Source organism: Plectropomus leopardus, chromosome 2 (genome assembly GCF_026936395.1).
Source record: "Plectropomus leopardus strain MGB_pleo_1.0 chromosome 2, ASM2693639v1, whole genome shotgun sequence".
NCBI classification, from domain to species: domain Eukaryota; kingdom Metazoa; phylum Chordata; class Actinopteri; order Perciformes; family Serranidae; genus Plectropomus; species Plectropomus leopardus.
Window position 1 is genome coordinate 13,205,186 of NC_142177.1, and position 21,244 is coordinate 13,226,429.

The 21,244-nt window shown below is 40.1% G+C and overlaps 2 protein-coding genes and 1 long non-coding RNA gene across 3 annotated transcripts in view; 2 read left to right on the plus strand and 1 right to left on the minus strand.

The window, feature by feature from the left end:
- quob (quattro b) overlaps nt 1-21,244 on the minus strand; it is a 34,368-nt gene that overhangs the window by 936 nt on the left and 12,188 nt on the right. Inside the window, exons 2-22 of the mRNA XM_042501439.2 lie at nt 20,257-20,454; nt 16,989-18,525; nt 14,916-15,119; nt 14,601-14,724; nt 13,222-13,315; nt 12,136-12,222; nt 11,916-12,032; nt 9,261-9,359; nt 9,013-9,161; nt 7,760-7,898; nt 6,928-7,050; nt 6,514-6,711; nt 5,382-6,367; nt 4,907-5,156; nt 4,385-4,474; nt 3,750-3,974; nt 2,875-3,045; nt 1,919-2,096; nt 1,457-1,573; nt 1,091-1,345; nt 106-374 (exon numbers count right to left, since the gene is read on the minus strand). Coding sequence (XP_042357373.2) covers nt 106-374; nt 1,091-1,345; nt 1,457-1,573; nt 1,919-2,096; nt 2,875-3,045; nt 3,750-3,974; nt 4,385-4,474; nt 4,907-5,156; nt 5,382-6,367; nt 6,514-6,711; nt 6,928-7,050; nt 7,760-7,898; nt 9,013-9,161; nt 9,261-9,359; nt 11,916-12,032; nt 12,136-12,222; nt 13,222-13,315; nt 14,601-14,724; nt 14,916-15,119; nt 16,989-18,525; nt 20,257-20,454 — 5,610 coding nt within the window. The remainder of the gene's footprint in view (nt 1-105; nt 375-1,090; nt 1,346-1,456; nt 1,574-1,918; nt 2,097-2,874; nt 3,046-3,749; nt 3,975-4,384; nt 4,475-4,906; nt 5,157-5,381; nt 6,368-6,513; nt 6,712-6,927; nt 7,051-7,759; nt 7,899-9,012; nt 9,162-9,260; nt 9,360-11,915; nt 12,033-12,135; nt 12,223-13,221; nt 13,316-14,600; nt 14,725-14,915; nt 15,120-16,988; nt 18,526-20,256; nt 20,455-21,244) is intronic.
- LOC148190160 (uncharacterized) lies at nt 1,290-14,925 on the plus strand. The gene is made up of 4 exons (XR_015778188.1): nt 1,290-1,419; nt 3,783-3,929; nt 12,159-12,240; nt 14,637-14,925. It is a non-coding gene; the product is annotated as an uncharacterized LOC148190160 (long non-coding RNA).
- dlgap4b (discs, large (Drosophila) homolog-associated protein 4b) overlaps nt 20,372-21,244 on the plus strand; it is a 187,022-nt gene continuing 186,149 nt past the window's right edge. Inside the window, exon 1 of the mRNA XM_088085642.1 lies at nt 20,372-20,486. The gene's annotated coding sequence lies outside the window, so the exon portion shown is untranslated. The remainder of the gene's footprint in view (nt 20,487-21,244) is intronic.

A 21,244-nucleotide genomic window follows, 5' to 3' on the forward strand; every position in this document is an offset into this window, starting at 1 on the left:
ATTAAGTGAGTAATTTACTTTCTGGTTACATTAGGTATTTTTTTGCTAATGTTTTTAACCAAATGAACAACTGCTCAGTCAGTGGTTATGCACTTTGTACTGCACCTTGCCACAGGGCAGATCCTTGGCCTGGTATTGTGGTTTGGGTTTGGGCTTTGGTGCAACTGGTGGCTGGGTTTTTTCTGGGGATCCTGCCAGAGCATTTGGTTTGTGGAAGACCGCAGACGCTTCAGCAACCACTGCTTCCTTAACAGTGATCACAGAGGCAGAGACGGAGGAGGTGTCCTCCGCCTCTCCTCCAATAGCAGAGTGGTAGCTGTGACTGGAGCTGCTGAAGCCACTCACACTATCTCCTGATGACTCAGAGCTGTCCACTGGAACAGAGACAGGCTTTGATTACACACATGATCAGTTGATGGATGAATGCATGGGTGGGTGATTCAGTCTCAAATTTCTTTACTGGAAAGCCAAGTTTCAAACACCGGTGCAGCAATCAGTGTCCCTTCTCATATGCCCTCAGGTGTTAAAAAGTGATTGACCTCTGACCTTTATAATGTGACCTCATTGGAGTGGAATAAAACAGTACAAAACATCTTCGGTGAAGCTGTTAATGACCATTATGATGAAGTTTCTAAGTTGATTACTCAAACTGTTTTTTGTAATTATTTTTTTTTAGTTTTTAAGTTACTAACCCTTTAAATTATTAATTTATTGATTTGCTACTATTACATTTTCTCCAGTAGTTTTTAATTTTTTATGCTTTTGTTTATGTAGCTTTAAAGAAATTTATTAATTCATCAACAAAAAGGCAATAAATATTTTCAATTTTGAACTGGAGTTGTATATTTCAACACATGATCTTGACAAAAAACAACAAGAGAACAGTTTAAATTGCCTGACAAATAATGAATAAACAAATTGGCCATATTGTTTTCGAAATTTCCATCAATAACACTCATCATGGCACTGGGAGGTTCATGTGTGTACCATTGCATCTAATTCTCTAGTCCATTTGCAATAAATCATAAGCAACATTCTGTTCATATTTGAGTTAAGAGAACATCAGCTTAGTTGTACACAGTAAACTCACACAATAAATTGTGACTCCCACTCTCATGGTCCAGGTCATCCTCCTCCAGACCTCCAGGAGGCGATACATATCCTCCAGGGCCTCCTGAAACCACTCTCCGCTTTGGCCCACACAGGTATCCCACAGGGGACAGGGAACCTCTTCCAGAAGAAGAGGAGGAAGATGAACTGCTTCCTGAACCAAGAGATTTTGGCCGACCCCCAGGAAGCCTGTCCTGTGGACTACCTGATCCCAAAGAGGACAGCACCCTGTTCTCTGCAAAGACCAAGTGAGAATAAGTTTGATCAAAGGAAGTGTGATAAACTGGGATGTCAAAAAGTCATAGAAAAGTGAGTAGAACTGTTTTTTTTGGCAGTATTTGATTACCTCTTCCCATTAATACGTAGTTGACAGCTCTGTCATTGATAGCTGCATCACTGGGCTGGATGTCCATGAAAGGCTTGTTTCCAATACCCATGAAAACTCTCTCCTGCATGCGGACCTCTAAAAAACACACAAGATACCATTAGTGTACAATATTTCAACCTTAAGAAAAGACACAAGCACATACAAGTAAAAACACACTGACAATTAAAAAATAATATGAAATGTCAAAAAAGATGCAGGTACACATAAGCAGTGCAAATTTTAATATATCTATAAACATACCATACTCTTATCACATTAACTTCCAACATTACCATGTGATGATGTTATGTACAGTATATATATTGGCATGGTGTCATTTCTTTAACCTTACAACCTTAGCTGTGATGTCGCTTGAGGAAAAAGCTTGTAATCAGTCTGTAATCAGAGCGTCACCAGTGTGTGTTTATTTGCGTGCGGTACCTCGGTTGTGTACCGCCTGCTCCCACAAGATTCGTTCCAGGTCCTTGGTCCAAGCCTCCTTCACCTCCCGGCTGACTGCTTGAAGTGTGTATGTGTCCTGGGTTTTTCTTTTCCTGAACCAGATCTCAAAACACAGGCCGCTGTCACCGCTGTTCTGGGTCATCCCTACATCTGATGTCTAAATTTAAATAAAGATTGTGTAAGATGGTGGTTTAAGGTTTGCAATAAGACCGCAGCTCAAAGCCTGTCCCTGGTGTTACTAGGTTTTCTTCTCAGATAGGTGTTAGTCTAATATATACTCTCTTGCTACTATAATACAAAATGAAGTAAAAGTACTACAAATTCATTAACTTTTTCTTTAAAACTACCTATCTTATCTTATCTCTACTACTCTGGATGTTTGTAGTTGTGTTGTGGCTCTTTTATCTCTTGAAAATGGAAAGAAATAGACTGAAAGATTCCAAATCAGACCAAGGCTGAGAGATTCGATTTGTGATATAAGATTCTTTTTACAATGTTTTTGTTCAGTCTTAGCTCTGAAAAACCTTTTTTGTCCACTGATTGTATATTCATTTCTATTGACTATAGATACGGCAACAGTGCATTTCAAGTAATAATAGTAATAATAATAATAAAGACTTTTAGAACATGAATATGTTCTAAATATGGCGCCCACATAAGCCATATGTATATCAGTTACTCAACCCGCGTTACCTTGAATTCAGAAAAAAAAAAGACCAGACTGATGTGTGTTTTGATGAATAAACTTATTGCAGGATTAGAGTAATTGTTTCTGCTTAAGTAACCTCTGTAGGGAGTAACCCTTTACTGAAGAGGAAGTGGTAGCAATGCTTAGATTTTTGATTGCGTTGATTGCTTAATTTACTGGCACTTTCCGTACACAAGACTACACTTGAAATTCACATGAAATTGGTTGACATAGCAATTATGCATACCTTGAATGACTGTTTGTAGACATATGTTTCATTTCCTATGTCTGTCTTCCTGGTTTTGCTGAAAAGGATGAGTTCTTGAAAGAGAAAAATGTGACGTAAACATTTCTTCTTCCTGAATGTGACCCAGAACTCATCCTGACGTATCAGCTGCCCCTGCTCCTTCAGATTAACCTGCAGCACACAAAAGGCAAGTCTTGGGGTCACATACTGTAGTCAGCAAGAATGCACCAGAAAGAAGAGAGTATATTACAAACATACAGGCTTGAAAAAATTGAACATAATGGCAGATTTGGTTAATTGAATCACATAATTACCCTGAACAGAAATACAAAATAATGTGATTTTTTTTTTTATTACCTCTTCCAATGTAACAGAGACAATAAGGTTCATCTAACTAACAAAATTCCTATGAATCCAGCTCTGTTTCCTTTATCTCTGCCCTCCAGATATTATTGCTCCAGAGCATCATCCCACTCACACAAAAAAACTCCCTTTACATTCCATGGAAAAGATGATTAAACTATTATTTTTTCCATATACTTTTCATCCATTTCATTTGTTCCCACCCCACATTAATCAGCTGTACTGCACAAATATTCATCACAATGCTCTGAAGAACACTCCTCACCCACACTGTACACATCATCCCTTATGGAAAAATGCCCTGGTCTTGCCTGAACCTGTTTCTCTGCTCTTCTAATAGCGTTGCCCAATGCTGGATGAGATAAGTCATTCTTATCATAGGATAGATATCTGCACACCACCCGCACTTGTATGTCCTGTATAAAAGATATGAAATCCTCCCTTCTAGTAATCTTACTTGATATTTCAGTGTACAAAATTACACAAAAGATAAAAGAAACAAACTGTCTTACATCACACTGATGGATGGCGTCCATGGCCAGCAGGTTGTTGCCGTGGCGGAGTTGGAAGTGGATGACCTCCAGGGCGGCCTTGATCTCAGCCATCTCTCGGGTTTGTCCTGCACCGCATTCCCTCACCATGTCCTGGAGCAGCAAGCTGTACTTACTGATCCGCTGAACGGGCTTCAAAAGGTATGACCACAGGTCCATTTTATCCCCCAGTTTCAATTGCTTTTGCTGTTGTATGAAGAGAGACACTAATTTTAAAGTAAGCTTAAAACTCAGATTTTATGGAAATGCACAGACATCACCACCTTCAGTAAAAACTGTAAAAACACCTCTCAAGTGACAAATTTTGTAGTCAATAAAGTCAAGGTTAGGCATTTTTGGGGACATAAACATAAGTAAAAGTAATTTTTTGAGTGAATGGGAGGGCATCTAAGAATAAACTAGTGTATAGAGATGCACTTTGCATCTTTATTTGGTCATTACTTTTTATTCGCTTTTTTTTAAGTACAGCCTCATAGAGCTGCCCACATAGCCTGTGATCTTGCTAAAATATACTCTCATTTAAGAAAATCGTGATGTGGTTTTAGGAAGAGAAACGAGAGAATGAAGAGCAAAAGGAGGCTGGCAGCAGTCCTCACCTTGAAGAAAGCCTGTCCGTGATTGATGAGAAGACTATCAGACTGCGGTTTGTTCTTGCTGTAAAGGGCATACAAGGCAAAGCTCTCTCTCTAAAAGAAAAGGAATTTTAAAAAAGACCATAAGGCATCATTGTTTTCAGCAACAATAAAAATGCAAGTACCACAATGTGAAATGCATATTAAGCAACAGACCACAGCAGTTCACAGTTGTGTGAGCTAGGTACTCCTTATTTCAAATCAATGTGGTCAGTGATATCAACACTAAAGCATTTGAATCCTTGGAAGCTGAAGACATAGCATCAGTCTGCCGTCAGGACACATCTGGAAGGGCTTTTGTCAGCAATCGATTATACTTAATTATCACAGTTTTGGTTCAAAACAGGAAACCATGGACTGCGACTTGACATTGGACAGACATTAGACATCTGGCAAAACCATGGAAAGAACAATAACTCAGGTGCACCCCACTTGCAAACCATAATTCACACACAGCTTTCAATGCGCTGTCAATAATACACCTACGTGTCGTAGGAAGCAGCGTCCCACTCTGAAAGGTTCATTCAGGCAGGTCTCCAACTCATTCAGGAAAAAATGTCGGTGGAAGTCGTGGAGCTTTTCTAAGTTGCCGAAGATGCTCCCCCTCTGGCCCCTGAGGTCCTGAGGGACGTCAGACCTCTCTAGCTCAGGGAAGTAGTGCTCTCGAACGTAACCTAGAGCCTTCACATACTCCCTCTCTGTGGACAGCAGCTCCTCCATGATCCGCCGCAGTTTCCTGTTACACATATAGGAAATGGAAAATGTTAAAACTTAAAGCTCATAACTAAACCCGGGTGTGCTCGGGATCATACTCAGTTATTTATTTGTCAGTATGACAGTATTGTTTAACTTGAGAACAACTGCAGCATTCATGACTATAACGTATGTAGTTTGCTGTAATGTCCTGGACAGCATCTCACCGAGCTTTAAATTACAGCAGAGGGAGGGGGGTGTTACTTACAAAACATTGCTGCCATTGTCTTCTGCTGCCGTGAGTAATGTCTCCGGGGTCCTTGACTCTTTAGGGCTCTGGTGTGAGACTGTACATCCCCCACCCTCTTCTTCATTACTGTCTCTTTTTGACTCGCAGCTCAAGTTTCCAGAGCATATACTCTCGTTATGGGAAATGGGCATATTTTGGATGAGCTGCAGATTTTGTTCCAGTGGCTGTGTTTTGCCCTGACAGTGTTTGTGTCTTACATTCAAAGGTGAAAAGTCAGAGATGCTCACCAAATGAGAGCTCACACAAGAGCCCTCGCTTAGGGACCGACCCAAAGGTTGGTGCGGTGAAAAATTATCCCCCCCTTTGACTGAGTCTGCGCTTCTCAGATCTGCCTCGCTGTGGTGTTCTCTTAGCCTCCGTTTGACTTCTGGATGACAGTCAGATTTTTGTGCAAAAACTGGAGCCAGTTTCTCATTTTTAACTGCTGCTTCAGGTACATTCTGCGCTTGTGATTGTCCTTTCTTGCTCATTTTTGAGTCAGTTTTTAATTGTTGGTTGAAGCATGCAGCAGTTTCTCTTTCACTTTCTGAGATATTGACTACCTCTTTTTGAGAGGTCAGCTGCTGGGTCAGGGAGCATTCATCCTCCCCCACCTCGCTCCCCTTCTCCTCCTTCTCCAGTCCTCCATCCTTCCCTTGAGACTTTGCAGATGTGGTATGCTGGATCTGGTTCTTATCTGTGCTTTTCTCCTTTTTTTGCATCTCCTCAAGACGCTGCCTTACTTCTTGGCACTGGACCCAGGCTGCATTCCACACTCTCATCACCCCCAAGGCCCCTCTTTGCACCACACAGGCCTTAGCTTTCACAGCCTGGAGGTGCGGGGTGGAGAATTCGCCACCTAATCTTTCTTCATACATCTGGAGTGTGCTTAGGGTCTGAGCTGAGTAACACCCCTGCTCTACCTGCTCCAAAAAATGACTGCATTCCTTGGCCAGGGCAGATGCCTAGAGAGAGAGAAAGAAAAGGGGATTTTAGATTTGAAGGTTAACACAAATCAGTCAGAAATATATGGACAAAGGGCAAATGAAGAGAGAGAGACTCAAAATTGAAATGTCAGATGGGTGAAAAAGCAGGCAAGAATTACACAAACCTGTTCACAGAAGCGGTACATATGAACCAGTGTGTCCAGTTCTTTGTGCCTCTGTTCTGCCCGCAACATAAAATCATCCATATTGGATTTGAAAGTGCTGACCATAGTGAGAAAAACATCTGTTGCAGGACTGGAATCACTCATGCCAACAACTTCCTCTGCCTCCGTCACTAGCGTCAAGGCGTACCGTTGTTTCTCCTGTAACAAATGATAAGATGTCAAGTGGAATTTGCGTTTCCTCCCCTCTTCTAAGGAAGTTCCTAATTCACTATTTACAGTTAACAGCACAGCAATTTAAATATTTTCATTGTCAGGAAAATAAAAAAACTACTGGTATGCGTAGAGAAATCAGACAGCCAGATAATGTCAGCTGTTCTTATTTCTTGAATCTCTTTTGTTTAATTGTTGTAATACCTTAGACTCAGTGAGAAAATCATCAAAGTGTTGCAAGGCCTTTTCAGTGCACACCAGGGTCTCATCTGTTGTGTAAGAGTCCTTTAGTCTCTCTTCGCCTTCTGAACTGAACCACATCCCAGCCTGCAAGACGTAATGTACAATTATGCAATGTTAGTTTATAGCTGGGCAAACTGAGTAAAATATCACATATTTTATTTTTGAGGAACAGTGACAGTTCCTTTTGAGGAACATATTATGCTTATTTTCGGGTTCATACTTGTATTGGAGGTTTCTATTATTTCTATTTACATGCTTAAATGTTAAAAAAAGGAAGTTATTTTCCTCATACTGTCTGTCTGAATATATCTGTGTTCAGCCACTGTCAGAAATGGTCCGTTTTAGCGCCTGTCTTTTTAAGCCCCCTCCCGAAAAGTCCTGACTTCTCTGATTGGTCAGTCTTTCCAACTATTCATCATCCAGCTCTCACCATTGCAGCCATAAACGACTGTAGCAGCACTGTAATGACACTTAATACCTTTATATAGTATATCTGTAACAACACAATTAAACGGAAGTCCTGAAGGCTGGTTTAAAGGCAGTGTTTTTTGGCTTTGTGCATTTCTCTGTGAATCGAGCGTTTTGATACTTTCACAGTATTTATACAGCACCTATACCTGCTTCATACTAAAAAAAAAGTGAAAATTTAACTTTTTGGGGATCTTAAAGAAAATATACAAAAGGAGACCAACTTTAATCTGCCAGTGATCAACACCACGTTAAAGAATTTTTAGCTGTTTTAACCCATACTGTAGATTTTAATATGCTGAACAGACTGAAGAAGTGGTAGTACCGTGCTAATTTTGGCCTCCATCTCTCTGAGCCTGAAGAGGAACTCCAGGTGCTGCAGTGACTCATTTGATCTCATCACCAGAGTGTGGAGCTTCTCCTCCACTTGGTTATACAGACTCGTCACTGACTCCAGAGCATCTCTGCAATGAGAAGGAAGCAAACATTAAAAAAGCCTGAGAGAAGTCAAAGTCGGCTTCAGTGGCAGTGCTAGCATCATTTGTATTTTCAAATGTATAATGGGGATAATTTCACTTTTAAAAAGGGTCCCCTGTGGCATTTAAATGCCAGTTTTTGCCAAAAAGCTAAATATTTGATATAAGTAACACGTTAATCGAACAATGTTTATGGGCATGTGATGCCACAGTGCTCAGATTAGTTTTGGTCTTTATTAAAGTTAGTTACCAGTTGTCAGACTGTAATCAGCAGGCCCCCAAAAAGGCACAGCACCGCAAAAAAATGCAAACGAAATTAAATCTAGGGTTGTCTTTTACCTCCACTTTCACCGGCGAGTGTGTTTACAAACCCACAATCTTGCAGAGTATACCTTTGACTTAAAGTACGTAAATATTATTAGAGATATGTACTTAAAGTACCAAAAGTAAAAATAGTCATTACGCAGAGTGGCCACTGATGGTGTTAAATTATTATTTAGTATTGATTGTTTATACTGAAACATGAAAGAGCAAGTCCCATTAATGTTGTCACTGGTCATGCAGGGTGGTTTAATCAATAATCGTATAATTTGTATGTAAAATTGTAAAACCCGTGCATACCTATGGTTAACTAACTAAGCTCTTTCCACATATGATGCCTAATTTGACCTGTTCTCAAGACAGTGTGGGCATGGACAAACTTGCACTTGACTGAATGTAATGTAACTCCCAGCATTCCTCCACCCAACTAATTCTGTGTTGAAATGGGCTTGTGTTTAGCATGTCATTATGAATACTGTATGCTCTTTGTCTGCGCTGTTGGTGATACGAGTGGCAGGCATTACAAAAATGTTAATGTTCAGCCTGTTCGAGTAACAGCGTGAAAGCCTACAAAAAGGGAGAAGGAGCACTGGTTAGATGAAGGGAAATTCACCAAACTTCATCTACACATACTACCCACATTGTTTTGATTCAAAACTGGTTGAAAAGATACAAGACGATGCAGGTACATTTAGGTTAAAACACTGAGCGATGCTGCTGTGATATGCAGTACGTCTCTCAGAGTACTGACTAAAGGAGAACTATATATTCTATCAGATACCTGTAGTCTTCAGACTGAGGGAATCTGAACTCCTCCCTCCTCATTCTGGCCAGTGCGGCCCCTCCTTCTCTCTGCAGAGTTACCAGTCGAGTATCCTCGAGCACTTCTTTCATTGAGGCCCTCTGTTCCTCAATGCATTGCTGCACTTCCTGTAGCAGCCACATCAAAAGCAAAGTCAGCATGTTTGATCTGGTCCAAAGTGTTCTGTACACGACATGACGTCACACCGTGGACATGTATATTTTTACCTGGGCGGTGTCTATCTTTTTGCTGCCATCCACTTTCTTGATGGCCTTCTGCAGCAAGCTGTCTGCTCCTTGCAGGTCAGCCATGAAGGAAACCAGTCTCTGAAAAGAATAAAATGTAAGACTTTAAGACCACAGGCTGCTTATTAGCTACAAAGAGAAGACTTACCTCAGTGTGCAGTTAACTATGGCTGAAAAAAATCTTAAGAGCTACTGAACAATGGCATCCTGCTGAAACTTCCCAAACAACATTACTGTAGTAGGCTGCATAAAGCAGTTCATCAAAACTTTTCATCTTCTAGCCTGTATCAGTGCTTCTGCTTTACAACTTCTTTTGAACTGCACATGTCCACAAGTGGTAGCCCATTAAAATATTTTTTCTTTCTCAGATTGTTTTATTTTTAGGAACCTGAAGGTGAAAAATCCATCCATAAATTCACAAACAAAATGCAAAGATAAGAAAAAAAGTCATTAAAAAACATTATCTTTTGTAAGCATCCCTATTCAGTAAATCACCTTTTGACCCCTCAGATTTATTTTGGTTTTGGGAGGGGGGTCACTGGAACATTTTTGTTGATAATTATAACATGAGATGGAGTGCTTTTTTATTGAGCCGTGCTTATATTCAATACAGCAGCACAACCTTGAGTGTGGCATTGCTTTTACAACAGTCCTGCAAGCAACATTTACGAGTTAACAGTAATTTGTTTGTTTGTTTATTATTTATTTGGCGCTGCCACCACATTAATGCTGAATTTATGTGCTCTTTGGATGGTCCCACTTCCTGAGTTAGGAAGTCATTCTTCTTCTTTGATGCGTTAACGAGCACAAAGTTGAAACAACAGATTTGTTGCATTTTATTGCTTAGAGCATTTAAAAAAACAAACCATGTATCTTTATTGAAGCTTTATATAACAACATGCTTTTGTCTCAGATTTATTGCAGCACCAGAAAATCCCTTAAAACTACTAAAATACTGCTTTACCGGACTAATGCTAACTGGTTACTCTGCATGGACAGCAACTAACAGTTACAACCAATGCCATATTACAAAAAAATGACATGCAATATGTAAATTAATTAAACCTTTTTTACCATCAACAAAAAATCTACTTTTGACTCGGCAATATTTGTACCAATTTCTTTTGAAAAATGTCATGGTTGTTGTCCCCGCTTCAGTTGCTGGTAACGTGAATTATTGCAATATGGAACTCTTTTTTTCTTGAGTATTCTGACGCCACATGAATGCATAATAGGGATAGTTTCGCGGCTGGATTGGGACTGCTGCCAAGCGGCACATAAACATTCCTGCTGTCTAGCTACTTTGTGTATGTCTACACGTTACTGCAGGCCAGCTACTCTGTATCGTGAACATTTATCTGTATGTTTCCATTTATTGTGCAATCAGTGAAATTAGAGTCTGTCGACAGTATTCTGATGAGTTAACATTTGTTCAGACAGTACGTTATGTCATTGGCTGATGTTATTTAAGCACGACAGGAGGTTTCCAGTAAAGTTTCAAGGATTTCCCTCCCATCATCCTCTTCTGATGACCATTCATAATTCAACCCAGATATTTTTTTGTGGAAATAAAGTACTATTTTTGTGGTGCAGAATTTGTAACAACATCTGGTAATGTAAGCTAATTAATGGTAAATGTAATGAACATCAGTGAAGTGGAGTCATACATTTGACCCTTTGATTTCTTTCAAAAAACATGGGTCGAAGGTAATGAGCAACTTTAGAATAAATGACACAGAAATTAGGTAAAAGTACAAGAAAATTTCCAGAAAATTAGTTTAAAGAAGTTAAAAAGTTGAAAAAAAGAAAGAGAAAGGGAAATTAACTGGAAAAGGTGCTTAAAGATTAGCACAAATCAGTATACATAAAAAAAATTCTGTGACAAAATTTTAAATATGTAATTAGGATAGATATGAATACAGTTTTTCGTTTGCTTTTTTTCCCCTTGACATTTTCCCTAGCTTTTCAAAAACAATTTTCTAAAACTACTAATTTCATGCAATCTGTAAAACAATACTGCTGAGTCACTCATTGCCTTTTTCCCATCTTTTTGAAAGAAATTGCACAAATTTGCTCAGGGTCCAGAGGTTTATATACTTGTTAAACGGGTAAGAAAGCACCATGAAAAAGTGATGTCACTCCAGGTTTCAAAAGGTTAATAATGTGCAAAAAAAGACAAAATGTTTTAGATTATGCTGCAACCTAACACATCCTAAAATATGTTTATTTCATTTGTAGTCATATATTTTATATGATCTATATACTTAAATTATAAATACAATCAGGTCCTGGCTATGGAGCCAGGGTTATACTGATCAGTGTTGCATGACCAATATAAAATATCCGGCCCTTCTTATCCATCTGCAATTTAAACTATAATGAACAATATAATTAATCACCTAGATTGGACTTTCCCCTTGTTACCTCATGCTTCCTCCACTCAAAGATCAACGCTAAACGTGGTGTTAAAGAACAACAGAGATGATGAATGTTTGGTGTGGCCTTGTGGATAACGAATCATCCCCAGTGGGCAGACTATGGTTAAACAGCAGTCTCCTCTGAATCTATGGAAAACTCCACAGTTTATCAACATGATTGTGGGATGTTATATCACAGCTGAGAGCGAATAGTCAGTACCTGATGGAACTGCAGCCAGTCGGCATGACTGTAAGTAAATGTCCCTCCATGGTCAGAGGTCAGCTGGGAAGATTCAACTGTCTTGTTGAGGGCTTTCATAGAGGTCACCATGTCCATCTTATATACAAACATAAAGGCAAGGTTAGGCATGAAGGAGCACTCATCTCTAGTGTCGAATCAAAAAACAAAGGAAAACATGGAAGTTGTTTTCACGTCTGACCTGTAACCCTGGCTGTTTTTCAGGTCGAGGACACGTGTCTTTATCCATCAGCATCACAATACTATGGACAGCATGGAGAGCTTGCTCCTGCAGCAGATAATCAAGGTAAAGGTTGTTGTTAACTTAGATATTTTTCATCCTATTTTCTCATTTTTTGTGTTTGTGAGCGGTGGGAAGAACCACTTTTAAAACTGGTCCAGTACTGAGTGAAAGGGATCAGTGGTGGAAGAAGTATTCAGATCCTTTAACTAAAAGTACCATGGTTTTCCAAACCGTTTCAGTTTCTGGTTCAGTGTAGTAGGATTATCTTTAGCTTTTAATTATTTTTTACTTGAGGAGTATCTTTGTTTTCGCTGAGGAATTTCTGTATTTCTGTATTTATTTCTGATGTTGACACACTTTTGTCAATGACAGTCTGAGCCTGTCAGTGACAAAACCAAGCTCTTTTGGTGGGCTTACATTTATGGTACTCCAATTAGTTACACTGCAGGCCGTTTCACAGCAGTCAGTACATTAGTATACAGTAGTGCACATGTTGCTCCCACTAGACACAAACATGGCAAAATAGGGTTCAGGTTGAAAATGGTCAAAGTTATCCTTTAAAGGTAAAAAATCACGACAGACTGTGATGTGTTTTGATTCAGCATAAGTAGCACCAGATGTTCTGATAATTCAGATATGAGATGGATGATAATCACAGCAAAACAAGTGTACTCTATCATTCATCTTTCCACTATTAACAAAAAGCTTACAGTGAGAATTATAGTATATTTGGACATATTTTAATGCAAACCTGATTTAAAAAAGGGAGGATTGCGCCCCCTAGTGCAATTCTTTACTACTAACAAATCTTAAAGTTGCACAACCTTGATTGAACTAATGTCACCCAGGGTGTGTTTCACGTTCTCAGGCACACGATGACTAATCCTGACATGAGTTTCCTCATCTGTGTGAAACCAGGAATGTGACAATTTCTTCATCTGCCAGTGTTGGATGACATGGTGTTAGTGTTTTTTAAGGTGAATGCACGCATTGATGATTCAGACTTGTGCATGCAGGTTTTTTTTGTTTGTTTTTCTGCTTTACCTGCGCCATCAGTAGAGCTTTGTAGAGGTGAAGTGAAGGAGGCTTCTTCCTGGCATTGATGACCAAAGTCATTCCTAGCTCCCGCACTTCTTTCCTACCAAAACATTGAATCATGTTAGGGCACATTCAAACATTACCCAATCTTCACAGTAGTCTTTGTGATATAAAAGGTTTTTAGACTTATTTACTTATCCCACTTCTCAAATCTGTATTTATCTTTCAATCTTGCCCTGACATCCACACCCACACACACACACACATATCTTCACACATCCTATTCCACACTTTGACGCCTTCACACACCCCTCTTAATGGCCTCTTCTTGGGTTACTGTTGTGCGAGCCTACATCAGACATGGCTGCTAATTCTAGCGAGGCGCTGCATACCAGACAGTTGGCAGCCAGCCTGGCCAGAGACTGTTGTGGTATGGCTCTCTGGTGGGGACAGAGGAAGGCCAAGCTATCTGGTGAAATGGCTCTTTGCACTTCAAAGACTCCATTAAACCCAGTGCAAACAAATAACACTGTTAAAGTGCTCGCTCGTAGACTTTGTGGGGGACACTCATTTGGCAGAGGGTCAGCACAGGTCAATGTAACTGACAGCTGATCTGTAGCTACTACACATGACACAGTCTTTCAGTTCATAAAGTTCTGCATAAAATGTATTGTTTTATTGCTTGTAAAACTATTACTATATAAAGAGATGACCCATAAAGGATCAGTTAGTGTGAATGTAAGAGTATACATCATTTATTCAAAGCTTGTGCTGGACACTGGAGATATTGCAATGGTGTCTGCTGTCCTCTTGTGGTCAGACTTCTTATTGCATACAAGCAGACACAGGAGCTGCCTCATAAACCTAAGAGCTGTCCCCCAGCCATCAATGAGCCACTTATTTACAGATATTTGGTCTTTTTTGATGATAGAGATCAAAGGCGTATCATTACACGATGAGTCCTTGGGCACAGTAATGCAAAAGGCACCACAATAGTTGCATGGCAAAAGAAATACTTTCTTGAGGGAGGGGGGAAAATGCTAAAAAAATGTTAAAACATGCCAAACATTTCTAAAACACCCACTACTTAAACACAATCACAACAAATATTATGTGTGACAATAGACAATGCCATGCAGCCAAGCATGCAAGCATCGAGCAGGTGGCTCGCAGACAACAATGTCAGGCAATACAACAAACAGAACAGGTGTAGAATACACAAGCAGAGAGACAAACAGCCACAGCAAAATAGCAGCCAGAGAGGTAGAGTTTGCATGGGTCAACAGTAAGGAGACAAAGGTTAGAGAATGTTAGTGGAGCAGGACACAGTTGCATGCATCAGTGAGGATGTCCTTATGATGATCAATTCCTTGTTTTTTTAATACCTTGGTATGGAGTGTAAGTAGAGTAATAATTCACAGACATTCTGGGCTGTAACAAGAGGGGACATCCACTCATCTCTGCCTCCATGGACCTCCACCACTGCCCTGCCTGTCCTGTCCCTGCTGCCTGAGGGTTAACAAGACAGAGAGAAAAGATAAAGACTATAGATGCATTTTATTTTTCTTTTAAAGATGCAAATTGTGACTAATTAAAAGTCAATTTTAATGAAAAATGCCATGACAGTACAATTTAACATTGCCTCTTGTAGATATAGGAATCATATCATTTAAATGCTTAAAAATGAATGTTAGAAGTACCTGGCAAAGTAATAATGCCCAGTTCCAGTAGACCACTGATGCTTTTCAAACTTGATTCCTTGGTCTGTGGTGGCTGAGGAGTGTCAGAACTTGCAGAGGGTAATTGAACTTGTGCAGAAGATGGCTTTTCTATCTTTGAGTTATGGAGTTTGGCGTCTGGTCCATCTGCAGTGGAGGGAGTCTCACCCCTACTTGACTGTGAGTCTGCATGACAGTAAACACAAACATAATTGTCTTCTCATAGAAAGAGCAAAAAACCCAAATAAATCAAAGTAGAAATGGAGCACTGCAAGAAAAATACAGTGTGTGTGTATTTTGTTTCTCATTACATTGATTTTGTGAAATCCATCACACTGCATCTCTTGAGGATGCTCTTCTAAGACATCATTAATATTTTCTATAAATCAACTCTTGTGAATTTTCTGTTCTGTCCATTAACCTTTGACTTTTTATACAAACAGTAATAATCTAGCTCTTCATCCATTAATCTTAATAGTCCTCTATCAGCGTGGATGCAGTTGCACAGCTGTGTACAGTCAGCCTTTAAACATTGGACATGGTCTGTGTAACAAAACACTGCAGTGGCCTGGCTACTAAGCCTGGCTTTGATTTTAGACATCCTAATTGGCCTCTCCTTAGGGCCAACAAAGCCTTGCCTGTGCTCTCTCTCTTTGCTGCTTTAATAGTCCATGACAAGCATGTCTCCAGTCAAGATCTCAACATGCCCTTCTGAGGGCATGAGGGTGCACGCCAGCGGGTGCAGTGGGACACAGAAAGCTCCTTCTTGCATGTTATTCTGTCTCTATACATTAGAGGAATGCTCTGCACTTTCTTTCTCCCCAATGGGTTCAGGCCCCTCCTTTCATCAGGGTGCAGCATGCTATTTCCGTTCACTCCCTCGGTAATGGGAATAACGTGAATGTAGCCGTGCTGCCGTAGACCCCAGACAGCAGTGGGAGAAGATCATACTCAAGACTGAGCTTTGACCCTTTGAACTCTCTTTCTGAAGAGCTTCTATGATCTCTTTGTAGCACATTCCCTCAAGCACACGAGGTCACGGTCGAGTTTCAATCAGTCTGTTTGGTGTTAATGTTCAGTTGCCCTTTCAGCGTTGAGCAACGGATCATAATAAACAGCTGTATGTGCAGTAATAACAGTGTACAAACTTTGCATGTGAGACAGAGGAAAAGGAAATGAAGATTGTATCAGAAAAGTCGTTTGAACATTCAGCATTAAAGGGTAACTGTTATTTTTCAACACAGACTTCATTTTCCCATGTTTTGTGTCTAATGAGAACAATAATTTCTGAAACTTGAATCCAGTATTGAGCGGAACTGTGAAACAGGCTGTAATGTTACCACTCAGGGCATTCATTACAAGTGCTTGTTTTTGCCAGTGGCAGATTATTACACTATGTATCTGATAACATTAAGGAAAGGATCCTTACAGTGCAATCCCTTTTTAATTAAGAGTAAGATCATTTTTGTTTAACCAGAAACAGCCCTAAAAACTGCAATTGCCAAACACACCAGACTCCATTTAAATAAACACTTTTATCACTGTAAATCACACCTTATTCAAGGTCGACAGAGACAATATAAAGTTGACAAAGGCCATCTTGATTCGCCTTTCCAATATTTGGACAATCAACAAATCTGGCTTGGTTGAAATAGACATCCAGTTAGATGTGAAAGTATGCTGGATCTGTAAACGCTAAAATTACCGTTTATTTATGAGTCTGGTCAGGTTGCGATAGCAATTTTCTGGTGGTTTCTGGTTAAAGAAAAAGGACTGTCTCTGTTTGGATCCTTTTTATAAGTTGTCAGACACTGTGACACTCAGCCTGTCAGTGGCAAAAAAAAAAAAAATTTTTTGTGGACATAAATTAATGTTGCACAAATGCCCTAAGTGATTACATTACAGCCTGTTTCACAGCTGCCGACTCCATCAGTCTTTTTTAATTCTGCAGTTTCAAAAATGGTTGCCACCATTAGTCACTGTGACAAAAACATGGTAAAATGGGATCTAGGTTAAAAATACAAAATGTACCTCTGACTTGCCTACTCTGTTTACCTTTTTTAGGGGGCTTGAGTCTTTCCAGCTTCAGAGTCACCTGATCCAACAGTTCACCTTTTTTACACTGCATTATGCTGGTGATTGTTTCAGGGCAGATATCGCTGTGGCTCCTGTTGTTGAGTTTATAGAGAAGTGGACTTCCTTTAGAAGTCTCTGACACGGTGGACAGAGACCTAACCTTAACTTTGTGTTTTCCTGATGGTTTCACGACCTCCACCTTCTGATGTGGTTTAACATCACCATCTGATTCTGGATGCACACTTGCATTATGTTGTGACTGGTGGGATATAAGTTTCATGTGAACTTTGTGACTGTGGCTCAAGCCAGGGGTTGATATCAAAATCTTGGGTGATTCCTTCATGAGGTTTTCTGAATCAGAACTTGTGGGAAGGTCCTTGAGGTGAGGCACAAAGTTTTCCGGTGTCGGTTCACAGCAGTGTCTGTATTGGCAGAGCTCCTTACTTATCGTGGGTTTGTTACAGTGGACACAAAAGTTTGTGAGTTCGCCTCTTTGAGCTTCAAATGCACCCCTGGATCTTAGTTCACCCTCTTCACAAACGCCGACCTCCTCCAGCGCAGCCAGAAGGTCCACACTCCCCCTTTCAAAGGCAACTGGGTTTCTCAGTGCTGCCACATATGAGTCTCTGTATCTACACTTCAAGTCTTGATCAGTGAGCTCATGCCCCAGCCGTCTCTGGCTGCACGGTGTACAAGGCTCCTCTGGATACTGAAGGGTGCGTCCACAGGGAACGCTATTCCCAAGAGGCACAGGTGGCGGTGGTCTGACAGGTTTGAACAAAACTGGATTGGGTGGATTTGGATGACTGCCTCTCTGTTTATCCACAAACTCCTTCCCTTTGGCGATATCTACCAGGTCTACATAATCGCCCTCTATCTCTCGATAGTTACGGCTGTCCCAGGTGTTCGGAGAAACCCAACCAACAGGTTTGATTAAAGGTCTGGAGCATGACTTGGGGGTTCGTCTATCATGATCCATTTTGACAAGTTTGGAAGAACAGTCCGCAGGTCGCAAAGATGCTGGCATTCGGTCTTTTGAAGAAAGAAAAATGGCTTCCATTGGGAGGGTGGAGGAATTGAAATGGGAGGGAACTGAGATCTGTTTTGGCTCAGGGGGAGCTTCCCGGTAAGTTGGCATGATCTTAGGTTTGTCTAAAAACTCTGGGATGGCAATTGTAGCCCAAGGCAACTTAATTACTCCTTGATCTGTGCAAAGCAAGCAACGTGACAGAGGGGTTCCCTGGCGTCCTTCATTGATGTCCTGCAGCCATTCCTCAGTGAAGATGCAGGGGTAGGAGGTCTCAGGGACGGGGGTCTCCTCCACCTCTCGACAACCCTCCTCCAGAAGACTTTTGAGGACAATGCGAGCTGCTTGGTCCCCGAAAGGTTCAACCTGAAGATAGAAGTCTCCAGGGCGCAGCAGCAAAGGGTTAACGGGTGCTAACTGGATGACGGTTTTGTCATGGAGACACAGAGGCCAGCCCTCACAGCGGAAAACCACATCAGAGTATCCAGCCTAAAAAGAAAATAGTTTTCAGTGTAATGCTGATTTAATTTGCACTCTTTATAATTATATATTTTTTTTACATTTCTATGCACTTTTCTGACCTTGTGTTTTCAAATATTTTTTTTGTAGCATACTGTTAAGTTAAATTTGCAATCAATATAATTTGAAACATTGATGATTTCAAGTCATACATACAGCATGTGAAGAGCAGATTTACGTCACTTATATATTTCTGTGTGTATATATATTTTGTAGTCTACAACACAGTATTTACAAGCAAAACTATAGCTTTTAAATGTATCATGTTTTTACACAAACCTGTTTATGGGATGCATAGACTCCCTAACCCTCCACTCTGAACTGTAAATAAATGGATCGAGAATGTCTGTGCTCCAGCTATATAAGGACAATGTAAAAGGGACATCCTAAGCCCTAATAATGAAAAAAAATCCAGTTAGTGCAACACTGAAAAGGTTATTCCTAATGTATTGTAGCATATGCTACTCCAATTATGCTACTATTGTCTTATACCTATTTTGGAGATGAGCATGGGCCACGTGTTGGAACTACAGCTCCCATAAATTTGGGGGTTTGGGGGAGTGTAAACAGGAAGTGTGATGTCGGAATGCTGACTGTGGGCACCAGCCGACTTTCCTATAATACATTCATGGCGAAACCAGCGTGAATTCCTTTTTTAAAAACGTATATTTGATTACATTTGATAAATTAGCACTACTAAAGTAAGCCGACTTCAGTATTAGCTGTTCTTTTTTCTTTTCTTTCTTTTACAATGTACTGATGGATGTAGAGACAACAAACTGGATTACTCTGATACTGACGGAAACTTAAAAATGCGACGATTCTTACGTAATTCGGCGAGTTCTGTAGTAATACGGAGCGTTTGTTTTCCCTCTGTGATTTCTAAAGCAAATATATGGACATTTATTTGCGATGGACATCGTAGACAGTGGTATCTCGTAAGGGTAAGTCACACTGAATGTAAAAGTATCTAAGGTGAAGTCAGGTAATTTGTGAAAATGGGGAAAATAAGGTTTGACATCTTTGGGTCTTTACATATTAGCAGCAATTTTGTTTTATCAGTCAAAGATAGGATGGGCAGAGCAAAGAGTCAAAAAATCACTGGTCCCAGAGCTGGCCAGGAAAGTCATGTAGCATGGTGATTTTCTGTTTTTGGTAATAATATTGCAGCTAAAAAAACGGTTGCAGGATGCTTTTATGAAATGTTTCACTTTCGTAATATACTTGACTTTCATGCAAAAGAGTTGTATGTGAGCACGTAATATAGTCAGATAAAATGGGACATTTTTGTGTGGTAAAACTAGCGTGTTTTCAAGCTCCCAAGTGCCATAAAGCCATGACTTATGCTATTGTGTGCCAAACTGTCATATTATAGCTATTTCTGTCATTTGTGTCACTCAAAAGATGTTTAACATGATATCTTTTATCTCATTTTACCTGGCACTGGAATGAGGTAGGGGTCTTAATGTGTTTGAAGGTCCAAATTTCCAAAATATTCTGATTTTAAGAAATATAGCTGAGAACAATAACAGGTTCTGAAAGTAACCTTGAAAGTAATATTCAGAGTTTCAGGTGGTTTCATTGTTAATCTCTAGTGTCACACATGAAATGACTTCACCCCACATAATGTCTGTTTTACTGCAAAATGCTCTCATAGAGCTGATGCTGCTGATGTACCCACTGATGTGTATTGATACTCACGCATGCTGCCTGTTGGACACTCTCCAGCAGGTGCTTAGAGGGGATAAGGAAGTCCAGCAGACACTGTAACGCATCACCGTGGTAACGCTCCTCTATGGTGCGAAACAACTGGCTGAGGACGATGGGTGCTGTGGCCTCGAAAGGAGGGAAGAGGGCCGAGAGGGCACCCTGGATGGACGAGTCCAGAGATTCTGGGTTCTGGAAGACAACAAGAGGTCATGATTGGTGAGGTATGTGCAATAATTATTCTGTATATAGCTCGTAAGACTCTGGCATAAGTTTTGTCCAGGACACATCTCAAGAGTGTCAGCAGCAGCAAAACGTAAAAAAATGTTTAAAAGCATTAGGTTTACTTTTTTGTGATTTTTCCATCTTATAGTGTACGTTTGGGTTAATTTTACCAAGTTTTCATGAGGCACAGGGCCTTAAACAAACTCTAAAATGCAGACATCAAATTTAAAAAAATACAACAACGGCAAATTATCACAAGGAAACAGCAGCAACATATGACAAAGGCTGAACAGAACATTAGTGTCAGTGCAGAAATAAAGGGGTGGTGTAATCTGCACATTATTCTCAAATGAGAATTGCATTGACCTTTCAACTAAAGCACATTAATCATGAAACATTTAATTTAGGACAAATAAATCTTCCATTGCAGTATGTCTTGTCTCATATAATTAAAACAGCGGCCCCCATCTGAAATCCTGCCATCACAGTTAATAAATACTATCAAATGTGGTTTAAATCTTAATTGAAAGGCCTTTAATATCTCTTGTTGTGCTGTGTATGTTTGGGTCAAATGTGTGTGAAAATTAGTAACCTGAGTGTCTAATGTGAACCCTAAATTGCAGCTGTAAGTGTCTCTCAAATAAAACTGATTTATTTGAAGAAGGTTCACACGGCCCAGATGTGTCAAGAACAAATGCTCTGCAAATGCAAAATGACAGGACTAATATTTTCCTTGGCCTTTTACCCCTCACTGTGC